The sequence below is a fragment of the Strigops habroptila genome, chromosome Z (genome assembly GCF_004027225.2).
Source record: "Strigops habroptila isolate Jane chromosome Z, bStrHab1.2.pri, whole genome shotgun sequence".
Taxonomy (NCBI): domain Eukaryota; kingdom Metazoa; phylum Chordata; class Aves; order Psittaciformes; family Psittacidae; genus Strigops; species Strigops habroptila.
The window spans coordinates 53,524,593-53,542,465 of record NC_044302.2 but is presented as its reverse complement, the minus strand read 5'-3'; the positions used below and the strand labels follow the sequence as shown (position 1 = coordinate 53,542,465).

At 38.3% G+C, this 17,873-nt stretch overlaps 1 protein-coding gene across 1 annotated transcript in view; it reads left to right on the top strand.

The window, feature by feature from the left end:
* FBN2 (fibrillin 2) overlaps positions 1–12,170 on the top strand; it is a 144,212-nt gene extending 132,042 nt beyond the window's left edge. The window contains exons 56-64 of the mRNA XM_030471271.1: positions 1,424–1,630; positions 2,313–2,438; positions 3,031–3,153; positions 3,296–3,412; positions 4,063–4,191; positions 4,722–4,841; positions 6,833–7,064; positions 7,744–7,903; positions 10,332–12,170. Of these exons, the coding sequence (XP_030327131.1) occupies positions 1,424–1,630; positions 2,313–2,438; positions 3,031–3,153; positions 3,296–3,412; positions 4,063–4,191; positions 4,722–4,841; positions 6,833–7,064; positions 7,744–7,903; positions 10,332–10,706 (1,589 nt within the window). The 3' untranslated portion in view covers positions 10,707–12,170. The remainder of the gene's footprint in view (positions 1–1,423; positions 1,631–2,312; positions 2,439–3,030; positions 3,154–3,295; positions 3,413–4,062; positions 4,192–4,721; positions 4,842–6,832; positions 7,065–7,743; positions 7,904–10,331) is intronic.
* Positions 12,171–17,873: the final 5,703 nt, after the last annotated feature.

Here is a 17,873-nt window from a genome sequence, read left to right as displayed (position 1 = left end):
ATTTAATATATTATTTTCTTAACTGTTTATGAAAACTCTGCTTTGGGTTAGTTTGCTCATGGCTACTTTTCCTTTAGGGCTTCCTGGGTCACAAATTACAGTAAAAAATTACTCTGGAAGAAATAAAGTATTTATTCAGAATTAAAGCATAAACATTAACTCTTAGATTACATTATTTTAAATATATTGTGCAAACCTTTCTATTCTGTTCACATGAAAACTTATTCTCAAATTGTGAACAGAGTTGTTCTTCAAGTCATAATGCATAAAAACCTGCACACTATGCCTATCTAGGAGAACAGAAATCTGCTGAGTCTTGCGAATTACTACAGCAAACATGCTGTCTCACACAATTGACACTTCCAGTGAGGACAGCTTTATTTGATGTAAACAGTTACCAGGAATCCAAAGTAAGTTTTGCCTAAACCAAAAGTTCACATTTTACCTGATTCATGTATAAAATGTACAGATTCTACTCCTCATAATTGCAAAACAGAAGGTCAGCTGGTTGTTGATACATAAACACATTCTGAAGGATTTTAGCTTTTAGCTTTAAGAGAAAAATAAAATCTTTCATTTAAAAACAGAAGTGTCTGTCAGACCATAGTTGACATTGTCTCCATTTTAATTAATAAATAAAACAGGGGACACAGCCTATTTAGAAGTTACCATGCCTGCAAAATTTAGAGTTTCCATTAGCACTGGAAGCTGGGATCTCTGCTTTCCTCAGCTACCTGTTTGAAGGAAACTTGTAGGAGCTTAATGACTCTGAAGTTTTGCTCCACCTTAGTGATTGACAGATGTTAACTAAAGGGTTTAAAAATTAAGGAAAGCAGAATTAGAAAGGGACAGATCAACAATATGGCCATATAATTTTTTTTTCTTTTCTTTGTCATGAATAAAAACTGGGAGTACCAGTGAAAAAGTACTGGGTTGCATAGACACTTTTAAATGCTAAGGATTTTGTCATTTAGCCACAGCAGGAAAATTACAGATGATCAGACATGCTATTTTTGCCATTAGAACAAGCAAAGAAAAACTTCTAACCCCACTCCAAGTAAATCATTCAAATGCAAGCCAAACATAGGCAGCTCAACTTGAAGCTGAGCTTGGCCCACAGCCTGGTTTACTATCAAGCAAGCTCACCAGATATGCCCCAGGGCACAAATTTCCTAGAAGTAAAACTTGCATCCAACTCACGCAGGCACTGAACTTCAGGGATGTCTGGAATACACTTGGAATGGCAGCAGATTATCAGAAGACACAACAAATCTGAAAGACGAAGTCAAAATAGACTTCATAGACTGGTTGCTAATAATCTTCTAGTGCTCGCATGTGTCAACAGAGAGACAGAATAATACATCAGATGCTAGATGGATCAGATGTTTATCTCCTACTCTTTCTTGATCTCTTTTCCTTACAGATAATCGCCAAGGGTTTTGCTTTGCTGAAGTTTTACAGACAATGTGTCAGATGGCTTCAAGCAGCCGGAATCTTGTCACTAAATCTGAGTGCTGCTGCGATGGAGGCCGTGGCTGGGGTAACCAATGTGAGCTCTGTCCTCTTCCCGGAACCACCCAATATAAGAAACTCTGTCCACACGGACCAGGTTATGCTACAGATGGAAGAGGTATTTGCAGGGATGAAAAGAGGCAGAAAAGGGGAAAAGAATATACTCACATGTTTAAGGAAATGCAGAATTCTCTTTGAAGTTCCTTCTAAGAATTTCCTGTGAAACAACAGAGCTTGATTTTTCAAATGCTGCTGAGAGACCAGAAATGAAAAACACCTTTAAACAGTAGCTGCAACCAGCATACTTACAGCTGTGCAGAATTTTCAGGGTTGGGATCTAAAATAGAAAGTACCAACCAGTAACTAAAAGCTAGAAATGATCCCAAAGCTTTTGTATGCTGAAAAGTTGCAAAGGCAGTAACAGTTTTTCAAACAACAGTCTTACTGAATCCTTTGCAGTTACTGTTTTCACACAGGAAGCAGAAATTAGCATTCAGTTTTAAATTGTGGTAAAAAATTTTTGACATCATGTAACTCATCATAAGAAAATTCACACCTATGGGGTTTGTATTTTGAGTTAGCAAAACTGCAACTTGAGTACCCAATAAAGTCGCAGGAAGGTTTTGATACAAAAAACAATAGTGAAAGTTTGACTTTGAATTCAGATTTGTTTTTTAAAGAGAAAGAAAGGGTGAAGTGCCTATTGGAAGCATGATGATGAGGAACTGTGCAAACATGGAAGAGAATAAAACAGTTGAATTTAAAACTGAAAGATGACATTTTTAATATTTTTCATACAGATATTGATGAATGTAAGGTCATGCTAAACCTGTGTAGAAACGGACAGTGTATTAATACTATGGGCTCCTTCCGATGCTTTTGCAAAGTTGGCTATACCACTGACATAAGTGGCACATCTTGTAATGGTAAGATTCAGCATCTTAATTATCAGTTATGATTTTTAATTGGTACACAAAGACAGATCAACCTCTGTAAACTTTGTATCAAGTCACTTTTTGCTCTTTATCTCTTTTCTATCTTTCATTTCTTAATACATACTTCTATTTTTGTATTTCATTTGGGGATATCAAGAAGCAAGCTGTACTGGCAATATTCCTGCAGTAGAATGAATACTGAAATATGTTTCAGCTGAATAACCATTTTGACTGACAAACCAGCTCATTACTTCATGGTCTACATTTTCACACTTTCCTGTTGGTTAACACATCTAAGTATACAATAGAATGCCCAAAAATAAATACTTTGTCTTTCAGTGAAAATATTAATTGCACTGTCACTCTAGTCTGTTACTCTTTCAAGACACTCAGTTTGTCACTGTAGTGGCAACTCCATAGAAACTCCACAGCACCACATCCATATAGAAAGAAGTAGGAACTCTGAGCAAATGGAAATTGAGTGCTTTTTCTACAAACATTTTTCTCTTAAATATAGTGCTGTTCAGAAAACACCCTTCAAAGACAAAGAAATCAACAGATACTTAACATTTTCTCTTTTTAGATCTTGATGAGTGCTCCCGGTCTCCTAAACCATGCAATTTCATCTGCAAGAACTCAGAAGGGAGCTATCAGTGCTCTTGTCCTCGGGGCTACATTCTTCAAGAAGATGGAAAGACATGTAAAGGTAAAGAAAGTTATACACAGTGACTTTTAATTTTGTTGCAGCTTGACTTAAAAGGAAATAATTTTGAAGAGGGATATTTTTTTCAGGTTAGACTAAATGTACCTCTTTTTTTATTGACTTAAGACAACATCTCTTATTTCAGATCTTGATGAATGTCAAACCAAACAACACAATTGTCAGTTTCTTTGTGTCAACACACTTGGAGGCTTCACGTGCAAATGTCCACCTGGTTTTACACAACATCACACAGCTTGTATTGGTAAGAAAAACATTAGTTTTCTTGCATCAGCTTTTCTGTTAGAACAGCAGTCTCAATTCTCATTAATTTCTTCTGCTCTTTATAAACAGTAATAATACAGAACAATAGTGCCAGGAGTCCAGAAAACAGATTTTGAAAAGCTACAATTATAGCTCTATCACTCTATCCACCGTTTGTATTTTCTTGCTTAGTAGGTTGTACATATTTAATACATGTTACTATATTCTAAGTATAACCACATGGAGACAAAAGGGGTAAAGTATAAAAATCTGTTATAAAATGTAGTTAAACAGAACCAGACTGCATTTTCTGTTTTAATACAGATGTCTTTAGATCTTAAGCACTCATGTAAATCTTGCCAACTGAAACTGTCTTGGTTCAGCTGATACAGAAGCTCAGCATTCTTCCACTGTCAGCATTTACATACCTGGGTCTTTTACACTCAACTGAATTACAACTTACATTTCCAATTTTTACTCATAGCCTTGCATGAGTCATGAGCTCATCTGACATTTAAATGTGAAAAGCTTATATTTTCAAATAAACTGTTGCACCTCTGCGGATTTCAACTTCTTAAGAAATGTTACATGAACATGTCTAAAATCATGCCACTAGGTGTACCAACCTTCTTTCTCCTCTGCATTTTCAAGATAACAATGAATGTGCTTCTCAGCCATCACTTTGTGGATCAAAAGGAATTTGCCAAAACACCCCTGGAAGTTTTATCTGTGAATGTCAAAGGGGATTTTCTCTGGATTCTACTGGACTAAACTGTGAAGGTAACTAGTGAAGGTCAATTTTTTTTTTTATGATGCATGTGTGTCTAGTGAATCCTGTGATGTCAAAGACAGATAAAACAAAGTACCCCTGCAAAGATAAGCACTTTATATCCAAATTTGTTATATATTCCTCATATTCAAACACTTCAATATATTCCAGGAAACTGAAAGTTTAGTCCTACATAGTTGGTTTGAAAACTGAAATAAAAAATAAACCATTCAGATTCTAAACATTACATCAAAGCAACATCCTGTGGCCTTACCAGGAATAGTATATCATCTACAAATCTGAGTAATGTAAAGGCTCACAAGCTCCAATTGGATTATTGATAGATAGATAGAAAGAATACTACATTAATTGATGTCAGGGTTTTCAAAAGACCAACTTCAGTAGTGCTTCCATCTTACAGTAGTTCTCCTCTGTCATAATTACGGGTGTTTCAATGATTATGATCAAAGCAAGTAGTGTTATTTGGCACCGTGTATAATCGTGTGTTCTTTCATGTTCTATTTCTCTCCGGATTGCAAAGATGTGGATGAATGTGATGGAAACCATAGGTGCCAGCATGGCTGCCAGAACACCCTGGGTGGATACAGATGTGGATGTCCACAAGGATATATTCAGCATTACCAGTGGAATCAATGCGTTGGTAAGGAAACAGCACAGAATACATTTAATCAGCAAAGGTGTCGTAATGTTTATAGTGACAACTGCTAGGTGAGGACAAGAATGGGCAGAACAAAGGGTATGCAGACACAGATCTTTTTTAACTTTCTCCCCCTCCTTCCATACACTTACTACTCCTCAACATAAATCAATGACATAAGGTAACAAGAAAACACATTCATCCTGTTGAAACTCTGTGTGACAAGGAGTTTTCCTAGTAAAGCCTAAATTCTGACTCCATTCTCCTCATAAAAATCTCCATCTTAGAAAAGTGGAAAGATGTTCTTTGAATTACTGAAAGCATAACTCTAAATACCTCTGCTGGGAAAGAACTTAAAAAAAAAAATAAAAATTAATGGGTAAAAAACCCCTTTCATCTGTAAGAATCACTCACTATATTAGCAAATTGAGAATACTACAGAATAGCATCTATAGTGAATGGGGAGAAAAAATATCAACGTAACCAGTAAGGGTTTCTTACTTCCAAAATACAGTCTTAGGCCAGTATTATTTATTTTCGCAGGAACAGGGACAAATTAATCAGCTCAGCAGTTTTATTGTAGGTGTAGCTCATTCAATCCATCAGTTCTTTTCTGTGTTTCATGGAATCATAGAATAGTTAGGGTTGGAAAGGACCTTAGATCGCTTAGTTCCAACCCCCTGCCATGGGCAGGGATGCCTGCCTCATCTCTGTGCAACCTGGCCTTGAACACTGCCAAGGATGGAGCATTTACCACTTCTTTGGGCAACCTGTTCCAGTGCCTCACCATTCTCACAATGAACTAAGCTAACTCGCATACCAAATAAAAGTGGGAGTTTTATCCTTTTAATAAAAACCGTCACACAAACAACTTCATTCTGTACTGTTCACAAGGCATCATAACAACATACTTATGTTTTCAAGTTTGCTTTCGTGGTTCTCTGTCAATGGTGGCATAATGAGAGGATGGCTGTGAGCTCTGCAACATATTTCTCATAGACAGATCTTACTGTCCCGATCCTAGGCATGTAAATTATTTTATTATATCCATTTTTCATTATGTAGTATATCAAGCAGTTTTCCTGAAGTCCCAACTGCTATCATCACTCCTTACTTAATACTGCTCTGAAGCAACAAAAGCAAAGGACTGGGGTGGGAGTGACAGGAACACACAATGAACAACTCCCACAGAATTCGATACTGGCTACAGTCTCTGAATATTATAGATAGTCCTCAGAAGAATGTGTCTCCTAGTAACCGCAGACAAGAATGGTAGAGCATGCACTAATGATATTGGAGAGGAAAACACCTACAGGGAGACAGTACCTTGGCAAGATAAATAAAATAAGCAACACATGCCAGCTATCAAAAGCATAATCTTCTGTATAAAAAGCTACTTTCCCCACTCATTTTTCACAATATAGCCTGGAATCAAATCAGTCCCACAGACTGGAGGAGTCATCTTCTCTTTATCTTAATTCAACACCCACAAGGTGAAGATAATGATACTTCCTTTTCTCTTTCTTTTTGGTTGGCTAATATTTAGATTGTCTTTCCCCTCACAGAGCCTGCAGGTTGCCACCACAAGTATGTGCTAATTTGGCTCCATCACTAGGTACTCAGGAACACTATCATGCTTGGAGTATGACTGGAGTTCCAGCTCATTTCTCCTCTGTGGACCTTATATGGTAGCAGTGTGCCCTGCGAGGGGAAAGAGGATCCCTAAGCAAAACAGGAGACGTACCTTGAAGGAAGAGGAAACACGGAGTCAATATAAGATTAACAGTAATAGTATCCTGAAATACTTAACAGCCCAGCGGTATGGACCTTTGCCAATGTACTTTTTCTTCAGAAATCAAATCTCTATGGGGTAATGAGGTCAAGGATGTGGCAAAGCACTAGGACTTGCAGGTATTCTGATTTGTTAGCTACATCATGCTTGCCTGATGTTTATCAGATTAGAAGATACCAATATTCTTTTGTTTGGTTGCTAGATGAAAATGAATGCTCCAATCCTAATGCGTGTGGCTCTGCTTCTTGCTACAACACACTTGGAAGTTACAAGTGTGCCTGCCCGTCTGGATTTTCATATGACCAATTCTCTAGTGCATGCCATGATGTGAATGAGTGTTCTTCTACCAAGAACCCTTGCAATTATGGTTGTTCCAACACTGAAGGTGGTTATCTTTGTGGCTGTCCACCTGGCTATTACAGAGTTGGACAAGGGTGAGTATTTCCTCACAGTCATTCATCAAAGATACATTCAGAGGGCTATAAAAAAGGCTGGATGGACCCTAGTCAGGCTGAAGAGCAGAAGTGCAAATGAAGGACAGGCTGCTAAGTCATCCTTTCTACTCCCTTTGCCCACAATATCCGTAAGCTGGAAAAAATGACATGTCTGTACATGCAGCATGACACATTTTGAATCTAGTATATAAGTAAAATTAAAGAATTAGTTCTGCTTTCCCCTTAGTATTAGCACAAGAACTCCTTCACAGACCTGCTCAATTGGGAATTCTTATTGCATATGACTAGGTACCATCTGTACTGAGATCGTTAGGGGGTTAAGTCACACTGACCAACCCAGAATATTAAATACAAACATGTACATGACAATGGCTATATACTTTGTTTCCAAAGTTCACAGCAAGCTAGTTTTGCTATGTTGCTTTGTAAAACTTGTAAATTATAATTAAAAAAACCTAAAGGCATTCAGCCAATGGTTGTATTTCATTCAGTATGCCACAGTAGCATGAAGAAAATTGATGCAAAAATCTCCTGCTGAGGGAAGGGAAAGGAAAGGGGATACAGACTGTGGTACAGATTATATACACTCACTTTCCATTTAACAGGACAATTCATAAAACTGCAAGAAGTTACTAAAACAGATGTTTCTATTCAACAGCCACTGTGTCTCAGGGATGGGATTTAACAAAGGCCAGTACATGCCACTGGATGGAGATGCTGATAAAGATAATGCTTTGTCCCCTGAAGCATGTTATGAATGCAAAATCAATGGCTATTCCAAAAAAGACAACAGGAAGAAGAGAAGTGCTAATTACACTGTACGTACCGCAATAAATAAGCACTGTAATGTACTTTGAGCTGTTTTCAGATATATGCGACTCAACACTATCAGTAAATTGAGGGAATTTTTTTACCAGGCCACATTCAATGGCAAAAATCTTTTTTCCTGTGCCTTAGTGTTTTTTCACACTTGGGTCTATTGGCAGGAATGATTTGATGATCAGAAAAACATAAAGAACTATGAACAGATAAAGTTTTTAAGTTTTTAAAACTTGTAAATAATCCTTTGTAGTGTGACATGTGGTCTAGTTCCTCAAAATATGTTCAGGGAAATAAATCTCCTATAATTACAGAGAGCTAGGGAACTCACCATGTCTGCAATGTATTCTGCTGTCAGGAGGAGACTGGACAAGATCTTATGATCTGGGACAGCTAAATAAGTCTTCTTGCAGATCGTTTTAGTCAAAGTGTCTAGTCCGTGGTTGCTCACAATTACAGGGGACTAGAGTTCATGAACAACTGATACACTGAAGTCCTACATTTGCAGAATTGCTGAGGGTATTAGAAAATTACACTTCAAACCTTACTGCATTTTGTGGGCTTATGAAAATAAATTGTGGGAATATGAAAGGACAGCCCTACTACTTACACCTTTTAGATGCATTTTTTTCAAAAGTTCTAAGTGTGTGCATATCTGTTACCTGCATTGTCTCTATGGTAGGATGTTGTCTTTAGCATTAGCTCTGGTCTTGAAATCTACAGTAATGGGAAACTGACTCGACTTAGAGGTGGGGGCACACAGATTTTCCATCAATAGTAAAAGAGCTGTGTAACACAAACAGGCAAAAATGGTAAGATGTGCTAGTTACATTGAAAGAATGGGGAAACAAGTCTCCTTTCTAAAAGGATAAGGGCATATAACAATGCAGAAGCTCCAGCCTTGGTACACACTACTTTGTATTATGCCATCAAAACCAGTTCTTGTATTGGCAAAGTTTCTAAAGAAACCAGTAATCCTGTAATTTCTGCTCTAAAGCACATAGTGTTGGCACTTAAAATCTAAATGTTTGATTTCCCTGCACACATCCCTTCCCTCCCATACTTCCCACAAACATCCCTCTTCCCTCCCCACTGCCACTCCCATTGGACCTGTTCCAAATGGAATTCTGTGGTCAACCCACCACAGAAACACATGGATATTTTGAAAAGCATTTTTTCTATTGCACAGTTAATTTCATGTCTAGTTCAGAATTGTTATATCTTGTTGTTATGATTTTTTATAGCTTTAACCTATTCAGTTTCTAGTACTAGAACTACCAGAGCAGTGAAAGCAAAAGGTTTCACATCCATAAAACTATGTGAAAAGAGAAATAATCTCATCTCTAATGACATCTATAGGGTGTGGTATTTAAAACACTACAGTACTTAGTCCTACTCACAATTTTCCTTGTTTTCAGTATGTGTTTTTAATTACATTACATATTACTACACGTATGTACTCACAGATTGGAATTCTCTCCGAGAAAGAAATCGTTTGCTGTTTTTACAAGCCTGAGAAGATCTTGACACGTAGGCTAGACACCTCATTTAGTATCAGGTTTCCTAAAGAAGACCACAGCCAACATAGTTTTGTAGAAGCACTTTTAAAAGTTGTTGCTTGTTAGCTGGCTTTCCTCGGAATGTGCTCATTCTTGCCCCCGGCCCCAGTGTGTTCACAGCTAACACCTCTGGACAGATTCATACCTGCAACATAATATACTGAAGCTCAAATTAAAAAAGAACACGACTGATATGTCAGAAAAACAATGCTGGGACTTTTTTTCACATTTCTTTCAGTGGTCTGAATAGAATGTAATTGCACAACGTGACATACTAGCCCTTTCTGTAGAGGGCTAACTATTCAGCAGTTCTCTCCTTACTTCAGTTTCCTTTAGATTATAAAGGAAGATTATTTGTACTTCCTCATCACCAAATGCTGAGCTTTCTTGGTTTTAGAAGCCAGGATTCATTAAAACAGTTTTACTGGAAGTTTCAGGGAATTCCCATACAGTGTTGTGATATGTGTTTCTGTAATGTTCCTCACTGAAGCTGATCATAAGAACAAGACTGTCTCACATACAGTCTTTACTGCAGTAGTAAACATAGGTCTCTTCCTCACATTGACTTTTTGCAAGCATGAAATTACACAGAATCTGAAAAGAATCTGAAATCTGAGCCTCCTCTGTAGACCTGATGCTGTAACTTTAATTATCCTGTTAAGCCTGTGTGAGAAGCCTTTAAGATTTACAGCGTGTGTTATACAGCATCAAGGAGCTCTCCCAGGTGGAAACATTCTACAATTGCTTTTTTCGTAGCTAGATTTTGACAAATGCAGAAACTGTAAATAATCTCACATTATTCTTCTCTCAGTGCAAGTGAATATCTGTTTCTCTCCTGCTCTAAACAATCCTTCCTTCTTTACTTCAGATTGAGCAGATTAGCTTGGAAAGTCTGGACATGGATAGTCCTTTAAAGATGAGAGTCAACATTTCTAGACTTGACAACAAGCAGCACATCCTAGAACTCATGCCAGCCATTAAGCCCCTTACCAACCACATGCGCTACATCATTTCACATGGCAATGATGATGGCATCTTTCGAATCCATCAAAGGGATGGATTGAGTTATTTGCACACAGTTAAGAAAATATCACCGCCTGGAACTCACACACTGGAAATCATTAGCATTCCTCTATATAAGAAAAAGCAGCAAAAGAAACTGGAAGACAGCAATGAGGACAACTACCTCCTAGAAGAGCTGGGGGAAGCTCTCAGAATGAGGCTGTGGATAGACCTCTACTAGCCATCTTCCAGACTGAGTCCAGTTCTTCAGTCACTTCTGTTCACCTATTACCCACCTGAGCATATTTGCTTTTCAAAGGCTTTGAAACAGTCACTGACTTTTGGGGGAGAGAGCAGGGAAGACCTCTTTCTTTCCATCCTGCCAAGACTGCAGAACCGCCCTTGCAGAAGGGTAACTTAAACTTTGTCACCGCCAAAACTTTGATTACAATGGCGATCATGGTTACTGTATCTTTTATATAACCTCAATTTAAAGTATATTTAAAAGCTGAAGTTTGAGAAGTCATCATATGGCACTAAATGGCACAAAAATGTGAGCTATTTTTTTCCTGTTAGCAGTCTGTAACACTTTGGGTATTTTGCTATAGTTCCTAATTAAAAAAAATATAGAAGTTTATTTATTTTTAATGCAGTAATATATGGACAAAATAACAAATTATGTAAACAAAAAGGGAAACTTGCTTGGTTTTCTTTAGATTTATAAATCTGAGCTATAACATTTTAGAGGTACTGTCTTAATTAAAGGAAAAAATAGATTTGAAAGATGTTTCCTTTTGTATTTGGGCCAGTCATCCAAATAGTATATAAGTAATTTTAAAATGTGTGAGCTGAAATAGCACTGTAGTGCATCTTCTGGATATTCTAAAGTGCTCTTGCAAAACTTCTGAGTATTAAAAAAAAAAAAAAAGGAAAAAAGAGTCTTAAAGGACAAGAATTACAATATCAGTCTCTGCAGAGATCATATTTCACAGCAGCTCAATAGGATTGTATTCTGGATCAGCTGCATCAAATAATGGAAGAAAAGACACAACCACTGTAGCAAAATACCTTGACTGCTTTTAATACCATTAGAATCACAGAACCAAACTGTACTGTACTTCCTTCCAATAATCTCAAGGAACCACACATGCAACCACATCTCACTTTTAGAAAGGGTGCTCTACAAACCTGCATTACAGTAGGCAGCTGAAGAAAATGTCTCTCTGAAGGGAACACATGATGTTTCATACTGTTTGGTGCTGGCTTTAATTAATGGTGCATTTACTAAAAACTGAGAGCTGTATCAGGACTGCCATATGTGCAAACTAATTATGCAACGCAGACAAGGAAAATGTGTATTTGAAATCCATTTGTTAGAAGTTTCATTAATACTGTAGTTATACACCGTATGCCTCATTTTATCATAGCTTATTTTGTAAGAAAGATGTTTGTACAATGAGTTGACATATAGTTTATTTTAGCATTTTTTAAAAAATGTTGTACCATTATGGATTAAGTGTATGTTTCAGTGGTGCTTTTTTTGACAGCTGGTGCCTGTAACTAGTCATGTATCTCATATGTGAAAATAGCCAAAGCACATGATGTCTCCAGGATTGGTTCAGTCGTGTGTCAGTGCTGACCAAAGATTAAATCAAGTATTTTTTTAATTTTCTTTTCCCTTTCCTTTCCTTTCCTTTCCCTTTCCTTTCCCTTTCCTTTCCTTTCCTTTCCTTTCCTTTCCTTTCCTTTCCTTTCCTTTCCTTTCCTTTCCTTTCCTTTCCCTTTCCTTTCCCTTTCCTTTCCTTTCCTTTCCTTTCCTTTCCTTTCCTTTCCTTTCCTTTCCTTTCCTTTCCTTTCCTTTCCTTTCCTTTCCTTTCCTTTTCTTTTTCTTTTTTTCTTTTTTCTTGTCTTTTCTTGTCTTTTCCTGTCTTTTCTTTCTTTTTTCCTGTGTTTTTTTCTTTTCTTCTTTTTCTTTTTTTTTTCTCTTTTCTCTTTTCTTTTTTTCTTTTCTTTTTTTTTTCTTTTCTCTTTTTTCTTTTCTTTTCTTTTCTTTTTTTTCTTTCCTTTTCTTTTCTTTTCTTTTCTTTTCTTTTCTTTTTTTTCTTTTCTTTTCTTTTTCTTTTCTTTTCTTTTCTTTTCTTTTCTTTTCTTTTCTTTTCTTTTCTTTTCTTTTCCTTTTTTTTCTTTTCTTTTCTTTCTTTTCTGTTTTCCCTTTCTTCTCTTCTCTTTTCCCTTTCCTCTCTTCTCTTCTTCCTTTCCTTTCCTTTCCTTTCCTTTCCTTTCCTTTCCTTTCCTTTCCTTTCCTTTCCTTTCCTTTCCTTTCCTTTCCTTTCCTTTCCTTTCCTTTCCTTTCCTTTCCTTTCCTTTCCTTTCCTTTCCTTTCCTTTCCTTTCCTTTCCTTTCCTTTCTCCTTTCCTTTCCTTTTTCTCCTTTCCCCTCTTCCCCTTCCCCCCTCCCCTCTCATCCCCTTCCCTCTACTCCTCTCTCCTCCCTCCTCCCCTCCCCTCCCCTCCTCTCCTGTCCTCTCTTCTCCTCTCCTCTCCTCTCCACTCCTCTCCTCCTTCTCTCCTCTCCTTTCCTCTCCTTTCCTCTCCTTTCCTCTTCTTTCCTTTCCCTTTCCCTTTCCCTTTCCCTTTCCCTTTCCCTTTCCCTTTCCCTTTCCCTTTCCTTTCCTTTCCTTTCCTCTTTCCTTTCGAGTTTGGGGATTTTGAAAAAAAAAAAAAAACTTTGTACATTTTTTAATCATGTTTGTAAGAAAAAAAAGTTTTGTTTGAGGGTATCAGCAAGACAACACTTTTCTTGCAATAAAGCTTATTTTGGGTTAGGGTTTTTTTCTGTGAAATGTCTGTGTTCTTTACACAAAATAAGCATCTAATTGTAAATCTGAAGGATTTCAAGCAGAAAAAGGATTTCAAGGTGCAAACTCTTCTTCACTCATATTTAAGGTTAAACAGCTTTTTCTGAATTAGTGTCTCTATCATGGCAGAGCTGAAACAGTCCTTACAACATTAAAACTGCCTCAACTCTCTCAAAATCTGTTGTATATTAGGTTCAAGTGGCTGGCTTGCATAAGGTTTTGCTTATCCATGTAATGAGGGCAGAAAGACCACCACAATTTAAGTTTGACAATTCATCTGTAAAAAAAAAAAAAAAAAAAACCACACACACAAAAAACCCCCAACTAAATCCTTTGTTTTTAAAAGGAGTGTAAAACCTGCATCCTACCTGAATAGCAAAAATCTGGTAAGACCATCAATGAAGGTACTTTTGCTTGCTGACAGTCTCTTTCTTGAATGCCCTTCGTTAGGGTACTTTTGCTTGCTGACAGTCTCTTCCTTGAATGCCCTTCGTTAGGTACGCAGTCAAACCCAACAGTGCAAATAAATGCTTTTTTCTTAAAGCATGCAAGGTTTCCACAAAGACCTCGTTGCCTACACTGTCTTTTTATTCCATTCTGAGTTAAGTGGTGGTTGTTTTTAAGTAATAGCCAATACTAACTGTATGGCTTTGTCACAGTGATAATACCTAGAGAAAGGGAAATTCAACCCACTGGGTTAAGCACTGAATTAAGATGCAGAATGCTTGTTTTAGCTGTACTCTTTAGCTTCAGAATATAAGACAAGACTTAGACAGACTGCACCAGCAGAATTAGCCCTGTATCTTCTATTGTTTTTCTGGTGGTGTGGCACTTCACAAGTTAATTGCATTAAAAGCCAAGTTGCAGGTCTAATGTTCGAATTACTGGATGCAGTAACAATGAGTTTTCCTAGTGTTTGTTTGAGAACTTTTTTTCAGCATAAAATTGCTCTTCCCCATGTTTTCAAAGATCCAAGCTAACATACTTCCCCTGCACGCTGCTGTCCTCTCCTCTTCCCTAAATTATGCATAAAGTGATAAAAGAAAAATGAGGTTTTTTAAAAAAATCATATCTTTAAATTTCATTCACGAAAGAAAATGATCAGGAATTATGGCATTGTAATTGTTTTCATAATTACTGACTTATTTGATGGGAGTTACTTGCCTTGGGTATTCTTGGAAACCAACGTAAGCATTCAGATTTATGTAACATTTAATAGTGCATCAATTTAAACAAGACAATATGAAATTGCCTGGAACCAGACTTACTTGACATTACTTTTGGATGTGGTCATGTAAGTTTCATTACGATTCAAAGCTGCTTCTAGGTAAAATGACTGATGTTTACAGAAATAAAAGACCTCTAGATAAAAAGACCTCTGATAAAAATATCCACTACGGCATTGACTTAAGACTTAACAAGTCTAACAGTTAGCTTCCGAGAAGGCTACTCTGTCCAAAATGGGAGCTTTCCAGGAAACACTCACTGCAATAAAAACCAACAGACTGAACCCAGTAGAGCATTATCCTTTCTTGCAAACTCTCAAAAAAGGAGACAAAATAGTAGCAACACTCTTACTAATGACTCCTCTGAGGCTACAAGTTCTGGAGAATTTTTTTGGTAGACAGAGATTATTTGCGTGTGTCATGCACACTTAGTAGATTTAAAGCCTTTTTTCTAAACAAGAAATTATCATCAAATAACACTGCATTAACTAATCATATAGTAAGTACAAAGTATAAAAAATATCATATTGTTTTAGTAGAAAGGCAACATTATTCTCTACCATCTTAAAATGCACAAGATAGTTATGCACAATACCCAAAAAGAAGTCACACCCAGCTTAAAATCAATCCAAATGAAAAAGTATCTTCCTTTCCACCCAACCTACCACAGCATGTATACCCATTTCTCCAAACTGTACCCTTAAATAATCTCTAGCCTTTCTAAAGATTTAATGAGAAAGCTGACCACACATGCATAGAAGGAGTTCCAGAAAGCTACAAAAGGTCAAAATCTGTTGCTAACAGTAAAATGAAAAGTCTTGCTATTTAAGATGCTGCAGTATAAATCTCTTGGCAACTTGAAGCAAGACGGTAGTAAGTAAAGGTAACATCTAAGCTAGGGCTAGGCAGTGGGGACTTCACTGGGACACTCTGGCTCTTCTAGCAAGTCTGTGACACTTCCTTATTGTAATAATTCTAAAATGCATATGTATAAATAATTTGTAATCTAAAATTTCATTTTGAGGAAAGTCTGTCAGTCCTTTCCAGCTTTACTGCAAGGACTCAGCCCCTCAGCTCTAGATCTGAACATTTGCTTTCCCAGCATGCCAGCACTAAAATTCAGTGTCATTTAATACAACTACACAACATTAGAATCATAGAATCACAGAATGGTTAGGGTAGGAAAGGACCTTAAGATCACCTAGTTCCAATCAGACATTATCAGACCCATCCAAGAATGCATACCTCCTCTTCTATCCTCAAATGCATATTTTACCTTTATGTATGTGTCAAAGAGTCTAAAAGAAATGTGTACATATTTTTCAGGGCTCCTTCTTCTTCCTCAAGCATGGGTATAATTCAATAGACAAGGGAGGATTGCTGAGTCTAAGCATCCATCAACTATTTCTGAGTACATCATGTGCTTTCTTTATAGCCACACCACTTCACTTTAGCAGCAGTAATGCTACTGAGACTCAAACACAGTTATTTCATGTTCCTTGGCTGACAGGATGGGCCTGTAACAGTTTTTCATAGGCCAGGTCTCCAGTCAGCGTTCTAGAAAGGACTGTTTTTCTATGGGATTTTACTATACTGACTTGGAATCACTGGTTAAACTTCGGTGTAACGAATGTGGACTTCAGAGAGACAGCTGAAGAACCTGCGTTTTTGTTAATCCCACAGAAAAACTGAGGACTGACAATGTACTGCAAAACTAAATGAAGCAAAAATTTCACTGTCCTGAGCGTGTTTCTTTCTTACTTCTTCCTCTGTGTTACAAATGAAGTCTTAGCACCCAAACTAACCAGTGCTGCAAAACAGATGTCTTATATCACAGAATCATAGAATAGTTAGGTTTGGAAAGGACCTTTAGATCATCTAGTTCCAACCCCCTTGCCATGGGCAGGGACACCACACACTAAACCATGCCACCCAAGGCTCTGTCCAACCTGGTCTTGAACACCGCCAGGGATGGAGCATCCACAACCTCCCTGGGCAACCCATTCCAGTGCTTCACCACCCTCACTGTAAAGAACTTCTTCCTTATATCTAATCTAAACTTCCCCTGTTTAAGTTTGAAGCCATTACCCCTCGTCCTAACACTACAGTCCCTAAGGAAGAGTCCCTCCCCAGCATCCTTGTAGACCCCCTTCAGATACTGGAAGGCTGCTATGAGGTCTCCAAGCAGCCTTCTCTTCTCCAGGCTGAACCAACTTTCTCAGCCTGACTTCATGCGCGAGGTGCTCCAGTCCTCTTATCATCCTTGTGGCCCTCCTCTGGACTCGCTTCAACAGCTCCATGTCCTTTTTATGTTGAGGACACCAGAACCATACGCAGTACTCCAAGTGAGGTCTCATGAGAGCAGAGTAGAGGGGCAGGATCACCTCCTCTGACCTGCTAGTCACTCTTCTTTTGGTGCAGCCCAGGATGCGGTTGGCTTTCTGGGCTGCAAGCACACACTGCCGGCTCATGTTAAGCTTCTCATCAACCAACACCCCCAAGTCTTTCTCCGCAGGGCTGCTCTGAATCTCTTCTCCGCCCAACCTGTAGCAGTGCCTGGGATTGTCCCGACCCAGGTGTAGGACCTTGCACTTGGCTTAGTTAAACTTCATAAGGTTGGCATTGGCCCACCTCTCAAGCGTGTCAAGGTCCCTCTGGATGGCATCCCTTGCCTCCAGCGTATCAACCAAACCACACAGTTTGGTGTCGTAGGCAAACTTGGTGAGGGCGCACTCAATCCCACTGTCCATGTCGCTGACAAAGATGTTGAACAGGACCAGTCCCAACACCGATCCCTGAGGGACACCACTCATTACAGGTTTCCAACTGGACATCAAGCCATTTACCACAACTCTTTTTGTGCAGCCATCGAGCCAGTTCTTTATCCACTGAGTGGTCCATCTATCATATTGATATCTCTCCAATTTGGAGACAAGGATGTCGTGCGGGACAGCATCGAACGCTTTGCACATGTCCAGATAGATGACGTCAACTGCTCTGCCCCTGCCCATCAGTTCCGTGGCTCCATCATAGAAGGCCACCAAATTGGTCAGGCAGGATTTCCCCTTAGTGAAGCCATGTTGGCTGTCACCAACCACCTCGTTGTTTTTCATGTGCCTTAGCATGCTTTCCAGGAGAAACTGCTCCAAGATTTTGCCAGACACAGAGGTGAGACTGACTGGTCTGTAGTTTCCCGGGTCTTCCTCCTTCCCCTTCTTGAAAATGGGGGTTATATTACCCTTCTTCCAGTCATCGGGAACTTCACCTGACTGCCATGATTTTTCAAATATGATGGACAGTGGTTTAGCAACTTCATTCGCCAGCT